Here is a 19,466-nt window from a genome sequence, read left to right as displayed (position 1 = left end):
AAAAAAAAAAAAAAAAAAAAAAAAAAAAAAAAAAAAAAAAAAAAGACCATTAACTATTTTTGGTTTGTTGTTATTGTTGTTTTATCTGGAAACACTGTTTCAAATAGCCCAGGGTAGTTTGAAACAGTGTAGCTGAAGTTCTAATTCTCCTGCTCCGGCTCTGGAGTGCTAGCATTGAGTGAGCACACCTACTTCCTAACACTGAGCAGAGTGGCTAATTTGTAAGGCCTCACCTACTGTGCTGTGTCCATCCACCCAATCTGGTCTGCTAAGTCCTCTAACTCTCCCTCCCCTTGTCAACATTCCTGGGACAATGCAGACTTTTTTGTCACTCACTGAAGGGCTATATGTCAGTCAGTTCTTATCTTAGGGGCTAAGTCTATCAACTCAAACAAGCTGTTTAAACAAACATAACAAGAAGGAGCACATCTGTGATCCCAGCACTTGGGCAGTAAAGCCAAGTGAACCCTTGAGTTTGAGGTCAGCCTGGTCGGTCTTCAGAGGAGTTCCAGGACAGCCAGGGCTACACCTGGGGGGCGGGGTAAGGGAGAGGAGGCAGGGAGGGGACAGAGACATAACAGAAAAGATAAAGTGGAAGGTGTGAAGTGTCTTTCTTTCACATAAAAGGTTTAAAGATTTATTTTTTTTTATTTATATGAGTACACTGTAGCTGTCTTCAGACGCACCAGAAGAGGGTATTAGACTCCATTACTGATGGTTGTGAGCCACCATGTGGTTGCTGGGAATTGAACTCAGGACCTTTGGAAGAGCAGTCAGTGCTCTTAACCACTGAGCCATCTCTCCAGCCCCACATAAAAGGTTTATAATGATTATATTCATAGCCATTAGGGTCCCAGCTACTAATAGCCCACTGCCCACAACAGATAAATGAATAAACATTTCTACAACAGAATATTACTTAGCATTGAAAAGTAGAAAACTGTTATTACATGCAACAAACTCAAAAGCCAGTCTTAAAAGGTTACACAATTTGATGTGAAGGTGGATGCATGGGAGTATGCACACACATACAGGTGTATGTCTACCCCTGCAGCACTGGGGTTACCAGCACAGGCTGGGATCTGAACTCACGTCCTCACACTTGCAGAGCAAGTGGATTACCTGGAGCTGTCTCCAAGGCCCAGAACTATGAGAACACACTGAGCCCTGCAGAGTGATTATTACACAAGGCTACAAATGTGTTAGCACTCAAGATACTGCTTATTCACCAAAACCACAATTTTCCTGATTACTGCTTCTAAAAGCATGCGATTTTGAAAGGAAAAGAGTGTTAACTAGGAAAACTTATATTCTCCCCACCCTAACCCCCATCAAAAATAGGGTTTAGATTCCCTAGAAATAATGAAGATTTTGCTCAGTCCACAGACAGCCAGTGCTATGCTGCAGTGAGAAAGGCTCATCTTTCCTCTCTGCACACACTGGAGATCTTGGTCAAAACTCAAGAATCACACTTCACTGATGACTTAGCATATCTCTCTCTCTCTCTCTCTGATTTATTTTGTCTATTTTGCCTATATCACATGTGTGCCTGGTGCCCTTGGAGACCAAAAGAGGATGTTTGATCTCCTGGAACTGAAGTTACAGGTGATCGTGGAGACTACAGCCAGGGTCCTCTTAACCATGGAGCCACTCCATCACTCCAGACCCTAGAGTGCATCAGTTTCTCTTGGCCTTCTCCCTAACAGACATGAAGGAGGCAGCACACACAGAGAGCTGGATGTGCTTTATATTCCCCATCACCCCATGGCATTAGAGCAAGCGATGGCAAATGAGATAGCCTTGAGCTAAGAGACTTCTCCAAAGGTATCTGGCCAGCCTCTGTCATATAATCAAATACAAACTCAGGAGCTGTGGTATCTAAACTGCTCCTCTGTGAGTCTCCAAGAAATCACCTGTCCTGTTTATCACGTTAGTGAGGACACTAGCCTCAGACACTAGCTGAAGCTTTGTAAAAGATAAAGACAGAGAGCACCTCCAAAGCAGCACAGAGCAGAGATTTCCCCTGACTCCTAGAAATTGCTTAAAAACAAAAGAAAGCTAGGGTCTCACATCCCATGTTGCCCTTGAACTTGGCTATATAACCAAAGAGGACCTTGAACTTCTAGTTACAGGAGTGCCCAATTTATGGGGTGCTGAGGACTGAACCAAAGGCCTTGGGGTAGGCAAGCACTCACCCTACCATGCAAGCTGCATCCCTAGCCTCTTGAAATGCATTTAAATCAATGGGTTTCCAGAAGATACCAGGTGAATTACCCATCCCTTCAACACAGAAAAAAAGGCCCATGTTGAAGCAGGCACTTAATTTGTCAGACTTCTGTCCCCGATGAGTTCTTCTGACCCAGTAAATTAAAGGTTTGTTTCACTGTGCAATTTCGAGTTGGGCTGACAGCCACACAAACTCATAGAATCCAGAAATCACCTGGAGCAAAAGCTACCCACAATGCATCAGAGCCCAATGTGGGCTTCACAAATTCAACTTCCACACAGGCTCATAAATAAGACCTTTGGAGACTGAGAAAAAGCCAGAAGAAAATGAAATGTGGTAAACAAGAGCTTTAGAGATGAGATAGCGCTATCCTGAAGAAGCAACGAATTCCTGGAGGGAAGGCAAAGCAGCTATCTAGTCAGAGGATACACTGCCTCTGCCAGCGAGACGGCCTAGAGACCCCGTGAGGAAGTCTTGGGGGAAATCTCCAGAATCCCTAAATTCATGCCAAGACAAAAGAAGGGCTCTACAGCTCATGCCCTCCCCGAGCCTGAGGAAACATCCCATGTCAGGGTCTACACAGCAAAGCTCTCTCTCTCAAGTTTCCAGGAGGAGCAACTGCCATGTCACCACAGGTCCATGTATAATGTGGAGGGTTATAAACAACTCTGAGTCACCACAGCCGTGCCATCTGGTCTCAGGCTCACCAGCATTACAGTCTCTCTCTTCCTCCCCCTTCCATGTAGATGGAGCCACAGACCTCACCCTTGCTTCATTCCCTTCCACCTGGCAAAGAAATGCGACACAGATGTGCCCTGCCTCATGTCCCTTGTGTCTGTAGTCAGTCACACTGCTCCTAGGTGGATAGCAGGAGTGAGTTCAGAGGACATCTGACTTCACTATCTGACTTCCCTATTGCAGGGAGACAGGTAGCACCTGCCAAACGACAGAGCAGCTCCTTGGGATGCAGACACTCTGAATTCTATACAAGCCAGGCTGATTAGGACTTCAGCTATGGAGAACTGGAATGGTGTAAGCCCACAGTTACATTTTCTTGGGCCATCTAGAGACCCGGAGCAGTCACTCACTGTCCCTCTGTGTCTGACCCAGCATCCTGGTGGCTCTGGGTAAATCCTTTGGACTGTATGAACAGACTCCCAGGTACCATCAACCCCAATGTCACAGGCAACGTCTGAAACCTACACTGATATCCCGGCTTTGCTGAAACCCACCTACCTGATGAGCCAGCCCACTGATGGATTTGGTAAATACCTTGACTTGGAACTTTATCAGTATAAAAACTTTATGAAAGTTACCACAGTGGAACATGGTATTAGGATGGCATAAATTCATTAGGCCATGGTCACTCATATTTTGCTCCAGAATAAACTATCTCTTTTTCCTGTTGAGTTGAAAGCTATATTTGTATGGATGGTTGGGCTGCCAGTCACACCTCTACTAAAACTTGCTTGTTCAGGTTTCTAAGTGGCAGTTTTAAGACAAAAGCCCAGGTTCTGGCAAATACAATGTTACTGCGCCACCCATTGCAACACTCCATTAAAAAGCCAAAACCAGGCCTGGTGGCACATACCTTTAGTAGAATACTCATTCAGGAAACTGAGGCAGGCTCATCTCTATGAATTCAGGGCCAGCCTGGGACACAAAATAAGACCACATCTCAACAAATAAAGCAAAACCCTCACAATGTTTTATTGTTTGCTTTTTTGTTTGGTTGGTTTTTTTTTGAGACAGGGTTTCTCTGTATAGCCCTGGCTGTCCTGGAACTCACTCTGTAGACCAGGCTGGCCTTGAACCCAGAAATCTGCCTGCCTCTGCCTCCCAAGTGCTGGGATTAAAGGCATGCGCCACCACCGCCTGGCTACAATAATTTTTAATATTTTCAATTTCTGTGTTTGTACCTCTGTATGTGGCCACACATGTGGTGCAGGTGGCTAAGAACATGAAAAGAGGGGGCTGGGGGCTGGAGCTACAGGTGCTTGTGAGCTTGGAACTTGGAATCAAACTCCAGCCTCTGGACGAGCAGCAAGTGCTCTTAATCACAAAGCAATCTCTCCACAACAATAATCTTTAGCCTTTTAAAATACAACACTGCCAGGCAGTGGTGGTGCCACTCCTTCTGCTGGAGACCTACATAAGGACATTGGAAGAAAGAAGATTCTCTCCGCCGGCTTGCCGTCTGGGACTGAGCAACTGCTAGATCCTTGGACTTCCATTCACAGCTGCTGACCATTGTTAGGGAGTGAGACTACAGACTGTAAGACATCAAAATATTCCCTTACTACACAGAGACTACCCATAAGTTCTGTGACTCTAGAGAACCCTGACTAATACGGAAGTTCTGGGTTCTATAAGGAAGCAGGCTGAGCAGGCCATGGGGAGCAAACCAAAGAGCAGCGCCCTCCATGGCCTCTGCATCAGCTCCTGCCTCCAGGTTCCTGCCCTCACTTCCCTGTATGATGAACTACAAGCTGTAAGATTTTTTTAAAAAAAAGCCTTTTTCTTCTACAAGCTGCTTTTAGTCATGGTGTTTATCACTACAATAGAAAACTAACACATATGGTGTGATCCTGTCTCAAAAAAAAAAAAAAAAAAAAAAAAAAAACCCTCAACAAATGATGAGCATGTTGGTCTGGCGACTTTCACACTAACAGTTTTTAGAAACAAAATATTTACACCAGTAACACATTACACAAAGATCTTAGAGGCCAGAGGGATGTGGTCTGGGATTTAATGAGGGACACAAGTGGGAGTTGGAGGGGGTAACAGGGTAATAATAATATTGTTTCATAGTATACTTGTATGAAATTCTCAAAAATAAAAAATGTAATTAATTTTAAAAGGCAGTGTCGCTGGGCGGTGGTGGCACACGCCTTTAATCCCAGCACTTGGGAGGCAGAGGCAGGCAGATTTCTGGGTTCGAGGCCAGCCTGGTCTACAAAGTGAGTTCCAGGACAGCCAGGGCTACACAGAGAAACCCTGTCTCAAACAAACAAACAAACAAACAAACAAACAAACAAAAGGCAGTGTGAGTAACATATAACCTTTAACAAAGTTACAACTGCACAGGCTGGGGATGTAGTTAGGTCAGTGGAGTAGAGACTGAGGGCTAAGTTAAGTGGAGCTACATGAAGTAGAACTTGTCAGTTTTTCAAAGCAGAAACAAGTGTGAACATAGCACGAAAACAACTGAGAGTGAGACCAGTGTAAATGTAAATAACAGTATGTGATTATTTATACTTACCTATTTATACATATAAAGAATATTGTTTTTATAAATAGCAATCAATGTATATTGCTAGCCTATCTGCATCATTTAATCAATGGAATCTGCTGGTTTTCTTCTCAAAAGAATGAGGGGCTGGTGAGATGGCTCAGTGGGTAAGAGCACCCGACTGCTCTTCCGAAGGTCCAGAGTTCAAATCCCAGCAACCACATGGTGGCTCACAACCATCTGCAACGAGATCTGGCGCCCTCTTCTGGAGTGTCTGAAGACAGCTACAGTGTACTTACATATAATAAATAAATCTTTAAAAAAAAAAAAGAATGAGAAGAAGCTGATCAGCTGGCGTGTGCTGCTTTCCTGGAACCTCGTGAGCAATCAGATGAACTGAAGTCAATGGCTTCAGAAGGCGTGTACAGAGTCCAGAAGGAGTGGACTCAGCAACTGGGCACTGCCCATCCACCCTTCCTTGCCTTTCCCACGGTTCCCGTTCCATCCTGAGGCTGGCTAACCTCAACACAAGGAGATAAAAGACCTTGCTTTCAGATAGACTTGATCACTTTAGGATGCAGGCTCACTCTAAGCCAGAGCCATTCCCAGGGTGAAGGGATTCCCCTGCTGGCTCTGAGCCAGATTCTCCTGGGGTGTTCAGAAACAAGGAAAGGCTTGCAGCCTTTGGTCAAAGCAACCTCCTACTGCAACAGCTCTTCTCTTGTGCAACCAGCTTTGTAACTAGAGTCCCTTTACATTAAAATACAAATTGGGAGAAACTTGGGTCTCTGTCCAAACCCTGGCAATGGAGTCTAAAGGCAAGTCTTCCTAGTTCTGAGAGGATCCTCACAGACAGCCAGAGTTGAGAGTCCATCAGAGTCACTTAGACATGAGGGAGCTCCTTGGAGTAAGGGATGTGAGGCAGTGGCAGTGGAGGGTCACAGACAACCAGAAGCACAGGCTCCTGCTCAAATGTCCATCACACAGAAAGGCAATAAGGAGCACAGAGAAGGAGCTGCTGGCTAAAACCACATCAGACACTCTCTCCTTCACTAGTTAGAATACACAGCCTGACAGCAGCCCACTGCCAAGCTCTGGCAACAGACTCCGGCCCCTGCCTGTACCCTGCATCCCTACTTCCACCTCCCTGTCCACCATGGTACTGGTGGTGCAAGTCTAAACAAGAACTTTCATGGATGAAAATCTGAGGACAGTATCTAGCAGTACAGCAAGCATCTATATTAGTATTAATCTAGGTATCAGTAGCCCTCCACTGCTATAAAATGACATGTGCACATGTTCCTTATAGTCCAGCACTCCAGCACAGCTGTGAAACATCACTTGTAAGCACTGTGTGCAGAAAAGACAAGGACACTCCCAGGTGATGAGATGCAATGAAACCATTAGAAAAAGGAAAACAGGAGGTGAGTGAAGAGAGAGCTGAGCAGTTAAAAGCACTGACTGCTCTTGCAGAGAGCCTGGATTCAGTACCCAACACCCACATGATGTAACTCCAGTTCCAGGGAATCTGATGTCCTCTGCTGGTCTCCATCAGCACAGCACACATGTGGTGCACAAGGATACAAGCAAAACACCCCCATTCATAAGATAAAAGTGAATGAAAAGTTAAATATAAATAAATAAGGAAGAGGTAACTGGGCTTGTTGCCCAGACTTGGAACCCACACGACAGAGAGAAGAAGGTCAACTCCCACAAAATGTTCTCGGATCTCCACCCGTGCTATGGTACATACACACATGTGTACACACACAATAAATATCTATTTTTTAAAAGAACTACAGAGATTGCTTTGCAGAGAATTGGGACAAAAGGCTGGTGGTCCAGGTAGAAACAAGCACCTCAGGATACACATTTGTACTGTATTCTGTACTTTATATCTATTCAAAACAGTTCAATTTAGTTTTAAAATAAAATTTCAAACTGCCATAAAACTTGTAAAACAATATACTCTTTTTTAATTACAAATCGTGATCTTACAGTTATAAAATTGGCTAAGCACATAAAATTAGATATCAGAGGAACATAAATAGGATATATTTGTTTCACATCACATAATAATCACCAGAGAGTTAGAATGCCCAAAGTCCAACCAAAAACAAACACCACAAAACATTACAATATAAAGTGTTTCATTAAATAACAATCCCTCTCACTTCAAAAGTCCTCACTGCATCCTTAAGAAGCATGCTGGGAGCAGCACGCCGGCAAGGCCAGCACTGGGCAGCAGAGGTAGGAAGGTCAGGAGAGTTCTTCAAGGTCAGAGGAGCTACCATATCAGGGCAAACCTGGGAGCTGTCAGACTAAGCCACCAGCACTTACTAATCAGCAAAAGGAGATAAAGGCACTGCTGGACCAAGTGGGAGTGTGCTCTGCTTAACAATGACCCTACCTCAGGGACACAGCCCACACAGCCCAGGCAGTAACTACTCTCCCGAGCAGGTGACAATGGGGGTTTCCAGGCACAAAGAGCCACCACTAGCTGATGCTTCTGTTCCCTGCTGTTATATCAGACACACACAGTGCCCAACACAAAGTAAACTCTCATTCCACATGTACTGAACACCTAATCTGAAAAAAAAAAAGGGGGGGGAGATCAGATTTTTTTGTTTGTCTTTGTTTTTTGAGACAGGGTTTCTCTGTGTAGCCTTGGCTGTCCTGGAACTCACTCTGTAGACCAGGCTGGCCTCGAACTCAGAACTCTGTCTGCCCCTGCCTCCCAAGTGCTGGGATTAAAGGCATGTGCCACCACTGCCCGGCAGGAATCAGATTTCTTGACACTTGAAACTATACAAACAGGATTTTTATCAGCAAGACCAAGGATTGAGTTCAAAGGAAAAACAGAACGTTTAAAAAGCCAAAGATCAGGAAAAGATGGACATGGAAGCAGCTGGAAACCACAACATACCTGGTGCTGCACGTCCACCAAGGGAGCAGGCCTCCTCCAGTCTTTATGTTACTCTACTAGGCCCAGGATCAAAATGATCAATAAACACAATGCCATCCTAGAAAAAAAGCTTTGAGTATCTTTAACTGGATCTAGAAATGAATAAAACTGATTCTAACGGGCGGTGGTGGCGCACGCCTTTAATCCCAGCACTTGGGAGGCAGAGGCAGGNGGATTNCTGAGTTCGAGGCCAGCCTGGTCTACAGAGTGAGTTCCAGGACAGCCAGGGTTACACAGAGAAACCCTGTCTCGAAAAACCAAAAAAAAAAAAAAAAAAAAAAAACCTGATTCTAAAATGTGTATGGAAAGGAAAAAGAGGAAGCCAAGCCAGAGCTGGATGTAAAGCTGGATGCTTCCTTCTATCAAATAACTAAGATTGGCTTTAAAGCTACAGGGATACAGGTGATGTAGATGGCATAATGGGACAAACTTGGCAGTGAATTAACGAAACATAGAGCTCCCAGACGGACCTACAAACACAGATATCAGATTCACTCCGCAGTGATGCTCTCTGCACATGTGTGTGTGTGTGTGTGTGTGTACTCTCAGGTGCGTGCGTGCAGTGTGCATGTAGAGGCCAGAGGTTGGTACCAGGTGTCTCTATCTCTCTCTGCCATAGGCACTGAGGCAGGTTCCCTCACTTGAACTCTGAACTCCAGGACTCAGCTAGTCTAGCTAGTCATGGCCCAGGGATACCCTATCTCTGCCTCCTGAGTGCCGGGGTACAGGTGAGCTTCTGCTCCTATCTGGCATTTATAGGGCAGATGAGTATATGGATTCCTGTCCTCATGACTGAACACAAAGTGAACCACCCTCTCAAACCCTGGTAAGGGCTCTTTTTTAATGAAAGTATGAGGTAAATATGGAAGGAGGGAATAAAAAAAAAAAACTGGGCTGGAGAGATGGCTCAGTGGTTAAGAGCACTGACTGTTCTTCCAAAGGTATTGAGTTCAAATCCCAGCAACCATATGGTGGCTCATAACAACCCGTAATGAGATCTGACACCCTCTTCTGGTGTGTCTGAAGACAGCTACAGTGTACTTATGTATAATAATAAATAAATCTTGAAAAAAAAAGTGTTTCTGAAAATAAAAAAACAAAAAACAAAAAAAACAACCAAAAACCCTTCACCAATAAAGATCAAAATTCATTCCAGGCAAACTGCACAGTACAATATAAGGTAAAGTGTCAAAACCTCCTTGTGACCTTTGAATAGACACTATTTTTCATGCAAGCCCCCCCCCCAAATCACTAAATGAGACTACGTTAAAAAAAAAGATGAGGGGCTGGAGAGGTGGCTCAGAGGTTAAGAGCACAGAATGCTCTTCCAGAGGTCCTGAGTTTAATTGCCAGCAACCACATGGTGGCTCACAACCATCTGTAATGGGATCCAATACACTCTCCTGGTGTGTCTAAAGACAGCTATAGTGTACTCACATACATGAAATAAATAAATCTTTTTAAATAAATAAATAAAGATGACATGTCAAGGAGCAGCAGATGGCAGTGTACACAGATGGCATGGCCATCCTAAACACACTCTTTTGTATGCTAACTAAAACAGTCAATGAATGTGTTGCTTCAGGGAAGATAGCCAGAGGCTGCAGAGGTGGCTCAGTAGTTACAAGCCCTGGCTGCTCTTTCCAGAGAACCCCAGTTCGGTCCTAGCACAGATGTTACAGTCTCAGAGGCTCTGATGCCCTCTTTTGGCCTCCACAGGCACTGCACACATATGGTACATCAACATACATACAGGCAAAATACTCATATAAAGGAGAAAAATTGGTTTATTTATTTGCTTGTCTTTTAAAGCAATAACAGTCATTTTGCTCTAATTAGTCTTAATGTTTTTAGACCTTAAAATAAATGTTGACTATATGGAGGGGGGAAGGGTTGGTTTGTCTTTAAGATTAATAAAACAGCCGGGCGTGGTGGCACACGCCTTTAATTCCAGCACTCGGGAGGCAGAGGCAGGTGGATTTCTGAGTTCGAGGCCAGCCTGGTCTACAAAGTGAGTTCCAGGACAGCCAGGGCTATACAGAGAAACCCTGTCTCAAAAAACGAAAAAAAAAAAAAAAAGATTAATAAAACAGATAAGCTAGCCAAGCATACTTTAAAGTTCAAGGAATAGACTAGAAGGGAGAAGGAGGGGAAGGAGACAGGATAAACACAAATTATCAATATCAGGAATACACTATAGATATTAAGAGATGATCCCAAGAAGGATGGGGAATATGGATCATGTCGTAGAGTGTTTGCCTAGCATTCATGAAGCCTTGGGTTCCATCCCCAGCACAGCATAAACCAGGCATGATGACACACATCTGTAATCCCAGCATCAGGGATATGAAGGCAGGAGGATCAGAACTCTAAGGCCTGGGCTTCATGAGACCTGTCTCAGAACAGAACAGAACAGAACAGAACAGAACAGGACAGGACAGGACAGGACAGGACAGGACAGGACAGGACAGGACAGAAGGAGGATAACAAGGGAACATTACACGGGGAAAGGTTCTAGGGTGCTGAAGTACAAGCAGCTCAGGTTCCTCCAGCAGGAGGAAGGTGCTGGCTACACAGTGCTCATCATTTCTACTCCATGGTCAGGACAGCGCTTCACAGAGGTAGTGACCCCACAGTCAGGTCTCAAGCTGACAGTCACTACCTCTTTATATTATAACCTAATTTTATAAGTTGTATACAAGTTACATGAACTAAAAATACAGTATTCATTCATGCCATGAAATATGACCAAATATTTAAAGGAAAGCCTGATACCTGCTACAGCAGGGATGACCTTGAAAACCCTAGACTAATGGGAAAGGGCAAATTCAAGAAGACAGAGAGTATAGCAACACAGGAGAGGAAAATGGGAATCACTTTGTGCATGCTGTTTTTCCTGTACATCTGCCTGGTGCTCTTGGAGACTATACAAAGGCACTAGACCCCTGGAACTGGAATTAAAGATGGCTGTAAGCCACAATGTGAGTGCTGGGAATTGAACCCAAATTCTCTGAGCGTCTTTCCAGAGCCTAGTATTGTTCTTAACAAGTATGTGGCTGGGCGTGGTGGCCTACACCTTTAATCCCAGCACTCAGGAGACAGAGGCAGGCAGATTTCTGAGTTTGGGGCCAGCTTGGTCTACAAAGTGAGTTCCAGGACAGCCAGAGCTACACAGAGAAACCCTGTCTCGAAAAAACCAAAACCAAAACAAACAAAATTAAAAAAAAAAAAACAAGTAAGTGGTTCCATATTCAAGATAGTAAAAGCTTTAGAATGCATAATGGTAATCGCATAGTGTTATTAATAGGTAATGTCACCAAACTGAACAGTTAAATTGGTTCTTTTTATGAGTATTTTGCCATAATAAATAAAAAAGAAAGAAAGTATACTCACTGGAAAAGACACCCCAGAATATTGCTAGGTATATAAAATCCCAGAATCCAGAGGAAAGAAGAAACAATCTTCCTGAGTACTCACTCCAACTCCTCACGAGCAGACAGCAGCTCGCTCAGTCCATGTAATACGATTCTTACTAAACAAGATATAAAGGCTGGAGAGAGAGCTCAGAAATTAAGAGCACTTGTTTTCACAGAGAACCAAGTCTGATCCCAGCACCTCATAGTGCTTCCTAACTGCTCATAATTCCACTTCCAAGATCTGATTCAATGCCCTCTTCTGACCTCCTCAGGCACCAAGCATTAAGAAAGAAAGAAAGAAAGAAAGAAAGAAAGAAAGAAAGAAAGAAAGAAAGAAAGAAAGAAAGAAAGAAAAGAGAAGAGAAAGGAAGAGAAAGAAAACCAAGGTTTAAGGAAAAGTATTTATATGTTTGGGGGGGGGGGGGCTGCACATGTACAGGAGGGTACATGGCATGTGGCAGCCAGACGACAACCTTGGGCGTCACACTTTAGTGCTAGCCATCTTTGTTTGTTGTTTGTTTGAGACAGGGTTTCTCTGTGTGTGTAGCCCTGGCTGTCCTGAAACTTACTCTGTAGACCAGGCTAGCCTCAAACTTGGAGATCTGCCTGCCTCTGCCTTCTAAGTGCTGGGATTAAAGGCGTGCGTGTACCACCACCTCCCAGCTTCCATATGATTTTTGGAAACAAGGTCTCTAAGTAGGACTTAGGGTTCACTGATTAGGAGAGCCTTCTAGCCAGCAAGCTCCTGAGATCTTCTTGTCTCTGCCTCCAATGCTGGGCTTACAAACAGGTGACAGATACCACCTGGCTTTTACATGGGTATTGGATCTCAAAGTTAGGTCCTCATGCTTGCAAGGCAAATACTGTACTGTCTTAGCTATGTCCCCAGTCCAAGATTGTTTATTTTTTATGTGTGTGTGTGTGTGTGTGTGTGTGTGTGTGTTGCATGTATAGAGGTACCTGCAGAGGCCAGAAGACTGTGTTGGATCTCCTGAAGATCTGGAGTTACAGATGGCTGTGAGCCACAGTGTGGGTGCTGGGAACTGAACTCTCATCCTCTGGAAGAGCAATAAGCTCTCTTAGCCTCTGAGCCACATCTCCAGCCCCTGAGAATATTTAAAAAACAAAACAAACAAACAAAAAACAGAAAAAAAAAAAACCCAAAAGACAAAACAAAAACAAAAAAAGACAGAGTCTCATTATGTAGAGCAGGCTGGCCTAGAACTCCATCCCCTCTTGTTTCAGCCCTCCCAGTACTGAAATTATAGGCACGTGCTACCAACAGACTCTACCCCCCTGCAGTTATGCCCCAAGCATCTCTGTTCCTTTTCGCTCAGCACTTGCTACAATGTAGTCTATCTGTGTCTTCCGTGCTGCAGTCCCAGATAGTCCGCCTCGGTCTCTAAAACAAAGGTCCTAGGAGGGTGGAAGCTGCATTCTCTTCTCTCGTATTAAAATACTACCTATCACACGTGTGCTCAACATTGGTAGAAGGAAAAGTTTACTTCTGAGTAGTTTCAATACTCCTAACAGTGGATTTTCCTAGGCAAGCCACTAACATGTTAAAGGAATGTATGGAATATAAAAAAAAATCCCATAGATTCCATTTCTTCCCTCTTTACATACGAGGGAATCCTTCTCACCCTGACTGATCCTGGCAAATGTTACCATCTGCTTCCCTACCCCTTGACAATTCATCATCACCACCACCACCACCATCACCCCAACTCCTTCTCATCACAATCACTACTGCCAGTACTGCCTTATCACTCACTGCCAACAAAACGTACCACCACACATTAGCCTTGACTTCCAACTCGTATATGGCCCCAAACCATGTGTTAGGCCTGGGACATAAACAAACTCTAGAAAAACCAGTCTATGAAGGGTGAAGAGCAGTTTGGAACTAAAATCCATAGTCTTTGAGATCAAGAACCCTCAAAGTCTAAGGAAACTGACAGATGTTCAAAAAAGACGTAAGCAGATCCACAAAAAGTGTGCAACAAAGAAGTACCTATTCCAGCCACCATTCTGGATTGCAAACCTTTCTGTTTCTATCACAAAATAACACACATTTGTTGTAGAAAGTATCTAGAAATCACCAAGATTGAGAAGAATACTGGTGGGGGCTGGAGAGATGGCTCAGCGGTTAAGAGCACTGACTGCTCTTCCACAGGTCCTGAGTTCAATTCCCAGCAACCACATGGTGGCTCACAACCATCTGTAATGGGATCTGATTCCCTCTTCTGAAGCACCCATAAAGAGGAGTGAGTGTGCAAAGTTGACTTCTGACTTCTTCATGTACACCACAGCAGTCAAGCCCAAACAGGCACAAACAGAGACAATAAAACATCAATTAAAAAGTAAACAGAGAGCCGGGTGGTGGTGGCGCACACCTTTAATCCCAGCACTTGGGAGGCAGAGGCAGGTGGATTTCTGAGTTCAAGGCCAGCCTGGACTACAAAGTGAGTTCCAGGACAGCCAGGGCTACACAGAGAAACCCTGTCTCGGAAAAAAAAAAAAAAGGAAACAGAGCCAGGCAGTAGTGGTGTACACTCAGGCAGGTGGATTTCTGAATTCCAGGCCAGCCTGGTCTACAAAGTGAGTTCCAGACAGCCAGGGCTATACAGAGAAAAACAAACAAACAAACAAAAAAAACCACACATGTGTTGCTCTTAGAAGTCCCAGGTTCAGTTCCCAGCATCCCCACAAGTGGCTCATGATGATCTGTAACTCCAGTTCGAGGGATCCAACATCATCTTCTGACCTCATGGGTATCAGACACAAATGTGATGCACACACACACACACACACAAAACACTCATACATATAAAACAAAAATAAATCTTACAAAAAGAAAACTTCAATTATCAAATTGAAGGTGCCCATAAGTTCACCCAAAAGCAACCACTGTTTATAGCAACCACTTGTTGTTAAATAGTAATGACAGAATTTCAAAGACCCTTGCATGCACTACATTTGCCTATGTATGGTTACTGTATGAGGGCTCGATTGCTATTTTAATATTAAGTACACTGAGAAATCCCAGGCTGCCACAGTACAACCAGGACCCTGACTAACTGGGTCCTGGCTGCCTCTGCCACATTAGTCTAACCAGCCCTTAACTGTTAGTCAATAGCACAACATGTGCTGTCAGCATTATGAACCAAATAGGTTCATAAATAAACGTCAAAGACAACTAAGCAGGAAGAAAAGATGCTGTCATTGAGAACGGAGCTATTCCTTATTGAAAGCAACACAGCCAGTCTCAGTTCAGGAGGCACACTGTTTCCACACTCAACTTTTCCCACCTACATCCAAAATGAGAAGTTTCAAGTGCAGCTCATCACTGAGAAGGTCAAAAGATAGCATGTCAGAGGCTGGAGAGATGGCTCAGAGGTTGAGAGTACCGACTGCTCTTCTAGAGGTCCTGAGTTCAAATCCCCACAACCACATGGTGGCTCACAACCATCCATAATGAGACCTGATGCCCTCTTCTGGGGTGTCTGAAGACAGCTGCAGTGTACTTACATATAATAAATAAATAAGTCTTTTTTTTAAAAAAAAGAAAGAAATGTGAAGATATTAAAAAAAAAAAAAAGATAGCATGTCAACTAGGTTCTGTCTTAACTTTTGTGTGCGCAAACCACTTTGAAGATATGTGTTCCATAAACAAAGCAATAAAAGACATCCATACACAGGCGGTAGAATCCCAGCCTTTAGAGAGAGCAGACAGGAAGAACTTTGGATGCTTCAGAGACACTTAAGTGCAACCCCTCCCCCACGAAATGCTGGTCCCTAAACAGTTAAAGGGCTTGCCCTGTGTCAACAGTGAACCAGAAGTGGATTCAGGCAAGAAACAGCAACTCAAGCAGACTGAATAAATTCACAATTTTCTTATACAAAGAATTGTTCCACCACTTTTGCTACTATAGTAGAAAAAAAAAAAAAGGGAAGGAAGGAAGGAAGAAAGAAAGAAAAAAAAGAAATGCTAAGGAGACCCAGAAGGAATTGACACATATATTGTTTCAGAAACTTCTTTGAGGCTTAAGGAAAAACAATGATCAGAAACCTGGAGAGCACTCACCGTGTTCCACAAAGACATTGCAGTGTGGGCCCCCATGCCTCGATGAGTCCCTCTTCCCTGCCCCTTTGATAAAATGCAGGGCGGGCAAACTAGGCCTTCTTTGGTCCCCAAGAACTTTTCCAGGCTGCTGCCCCATAAAGCAATAATAGGCGCCCCTTTCCAGAAGAGGGTTCAAGACCTTTCAGAATGGTCCGTGGGGGTTAGCAGGCAACAGTATATACCCAGAACTTCACACCACCGACTTGGGTCAGTAACTTGGGTCAATCACAGACAGACAACTTCCATGAGAAAGGGAAGCTGGGTTTGAGGTCCACACATGTAAACAGGAGTCTGGAATTCTTTTCCAGGGTAATTAGTTTGAAGTCATGTAACCGCAATGCTACCCAAAAGTTTCTTCAATCTAAGTCTACGTTGCAAGCCGAGGAACACTTTCTTTGCAAGAGGGGAACTTTAGATAGATAAAACTATTCACAGAAAAGTCAGAAAAGGACCAACAGTACTGAAAGTCATTTCAACTCCCCAGCGAGATGCAAAGGTTGAGCGGCTTTTATATTCTCTGCAATCTTTCCTGTGGAAGTCAACCAATTCCCTATCTCTGTCTCTCCATCTTGTAACAAATTTCCTGCCGCTCTCACTTCCCTGCCCTGCTCTCCGGAAAAATGACACGGGTCACACAGATCTCATCGAGAGTTTGCTCTCCACTCTGCCGAGAAGAAATGCATAACCAGCAACTTTTAAGTCCGCTTTTTAAAAGGCCTGTGAAACCAATCCAGACTCTTCCTTTGCATTAAAGTTTTGGGCTGCAGTGTGACCAATGGGGCTGTAGGTGACATTGGAAGAAGTCAGGACATCGGAGGCCGGTGGAAGCAATCTGGGAGGACCCCCCGGAGATCTCTTGACAGCAGGGAGATGATTTGAATGAGGGGCTCCGTGGCAAACTTGGGGGTTGAAATCGAGCGAAAGGCGGTCTGGGGGTGAGAAAGCGACTTCCCAGGCAGGGCGCGGGAGGCTTATTCGGGGGCGACGCTCCTCCTCAGGAAACAGGGTGTCCCAGGTAGGGAGAAACAGAGACCACTCTGGGTGTCCCAGAGCCAGAGCAGAGCTAGGAGGGACGAAGGACTCCCGCGGTCCGGAACCTGGAGCCAGCCACAGGGGAGGAGGCCCGGCGCCTCAGCTGCCCCGAGCCCAAGGGTCTCTACCCGAGACACCCCTCCCCCGGCACCGGCCCCTGCCGCCGCCGCCGAGGAGTCACATGCCGGGCTCAGTCGAGGAACCCGGCTTCTCCAGCCAGTGAGGGTGTGTGCCGCGGAAGGAGTCCTCAGCCGCAGGACCCGGCACCCGGTTCCAGCTCCGACGCCTCTTAGGGAGAGACACCGACCCCCGAGGCCGCCATAATGGATTACGAGCCGCGCCACAACGAGGCCAGGCCCCGCCCCCGGTCCCGCCCCCAGCGACGCCGGAATTCCCCGAGCGAGGTCCGATAGGCCACTGGCGCCGGTCTCCCACACGCTGCCGCACCTTCGGGTTCCAGCCTCACTGCCTGCGACAGCCCGGCTCCGCACGACCTTTTAAAGGTAGCTTTTCTGAGCTCAAGGTGAGTGATGAGGAAGCGCCCGCCCCTTCTGCTTTGTCATTGGTCTTCGATAACCAGTGATAACCCTCACCACCATCCAGTTGGCCAGTGAGCGCGAGAGCCGACAGTTAGCTGCGATCGGTGGTGCCAGGAGGAATGCTGGGACTTGTAGTCCCGGCGCCCATAGGCTGCTCGCGGAGGCCCAAGCCTCCAGCTCCCATAGCTACAGAGAACTGACCCCGCCTCCTGGGAGCCGGTGGACTCCGGTCAGCCGTTGTCTTCACTGCTCTTGTAGCTAGACCGCAGGAGATTCAGAGACAGAGGAAAACTACGGATTGGAGTTTTCCAGAACCGGAGTTGGATTTCTTCTTTGAGCTTCGTTCGGGGAGAAACTTTGGCTCTCTCCGAGAAATCAAGATGACCGGTGCGTTATATCCTCATCACTAGGGAAAGGCCCAAATATGGGAACCTGGGAAGAAGCATTGAGAGGGTGGTCCTTTGGGATAGGAGGTTGAAGAAACAGCATTTGTTCAGAGTGTGCCAGGCGAGATCATGCATTCGGGTATGATTGTTCTAGTGTGAATCCTTTCACAGGTAAGACACGTGTCCTCCTACAACTCAAGGTAAGGCGAAATTTGTCCAGGTTATCAGACCTCAAGTCTGAGAAACTACCCCACACCTGTGAGAGTTTGTCCTCTGGTCCCCTAGTCGTCATTGTCCCTATTACTGGGACCCCTTTCCAAAGGGGCACACCCAACACAGCACTCACACTATCTGCACTTTTACATTAAATGCTTTACCACATGCAATGCTGTTCCCACAACACAGATGGAGAAGCATTCATCGCTGTGGTTGAAGTGGCCTTTAAAAGTCACCACTTCTTGCTCAAAAGCATGGCTTTTCTACCGAAGCACTCAGTACCAAATAACTGTTCAACAAAGAAAATGGCATTTTGATTAGTAAAGAACAGTCATGTAGCTGAGTGATAGTGGCCCACGCCTTTAATGCCAGCACTCGGGAGGCAGAGGCAGACGGAGCTGCGTGAGTTCGATGCCAGCCTGGTCTATAGAGCAAGTTGCAGGACAGTCAGGGCTACACTGTTATCAAAACAAAACAAAACAAAACAACAGAAACAAAAGTCTTTTGAAATACTGTGAAGCAAATGAAAATGTGTGCCCAGATTTAGAACTGGAGTTTATAAATTCACTCACAGAATAATATGATTGTCACATTATTTGAATTGCAGTTTGGCTGTCCAGCTTTCTCTTAAATTGTACTGCCAGTCTTCAAATAGGTGCCCCTGCTTCTCTCTGATTATCTATCTATGCTCACCCTGATGACTGTAATTTTTTTCTTTTGAATAGTCTATTTTTTAACTCTTGTCCCTGCTTTAACCATTTCCTTTCCCTACCCACATTCTTCATTCTCTGGTTGAACTTTAAATAAACAAGCAAATTACAACTTTTAAAAAGATATTTTAGGGCTGGCGAGATGGCTCAGCGGTTAAGAGCACTAATTGCTCTCCCGAAGGTCCTGAGTTCAAATCCCAGCATCCACATGGTGGCTCACAACCACCCGTAATGAGATCTGACGCCCTCTTCTGGTGCATCTGAAGACAGCTACAGTGTACTTAAATATAACAATAAATCTTTTTTTAAAAAGATATTTTATTTATAAACATGTATGTGTACTTGACTGAGTTTATGTGCACCACTATCATGTCTGTTGCTAACAGACGCTAAAGGGCATCAGAACCCCTGGATCAGACATAGTTATGAGCTGGACACCAAACCCAGATCATCTGCAAAAGCAGTAAGTGCTCTTGATTGAACCACCCTTCAGCACCTGGAACTGCAACTCTTCAATAAATATTTCTTGAACATTTCTCAGTTTGGGCTTTTGAGGATTTCCAGCCCAGGCTGCCCTTAATCTCTGAGAGTGCGTTTGCACTTCTGATCTCTTTGCA

The 19,466-nt window shown here is 45.1% G+C and overlaps 1 protein-coding gene across 1 annotated transcript in view; it reads right to left on the bottom strand.

Moving 5' to 3' along the window:
- Nucleotides 1–17,519, bottom strand: part of Abl1 (ABL proto-oncogene 1, non-receptor tyrosine kinase) — a 112,328-nt gene extending 94,809 nt beyond the window's left edge. Inside the window, exon 1 of the mRNA XM_021155765.2 lies at nucleotides 15,928–17,519. Within this exon, the coding sequence (XP_021011424.1) occupies nucleotides 15,928–16,063 (136 nt within the window). The 5' untranslated portion in view covers nucleotides 16,064–17,519. The remainder of the gene's footprint in view (nucleotides 1–15,927) is intronic.
- Nucleotides 17,520–19,466: the final 1,947 nt, after the last annotated feature.

The sequence above is a fragment of the Mus caroli genome, chromosome 2 (assembly GCF_900094665.2).
Source record: "Mus caroli chromosome 2, CAROLI_EIJ_v1.1, whole genome shotgun sequence".
In the NCBI taxonomy this organism is placed as follows: Eukaryota; Metazoa; Chordata; class Mammalia; order Rodentia; family Muridae; genus Mus; species Mus caroli.
The sequence above is the reverse complement of the archived record's forward strand: the minus strand, read 5'-3'. Positions and strand labels throughout refer to the sequence as shown.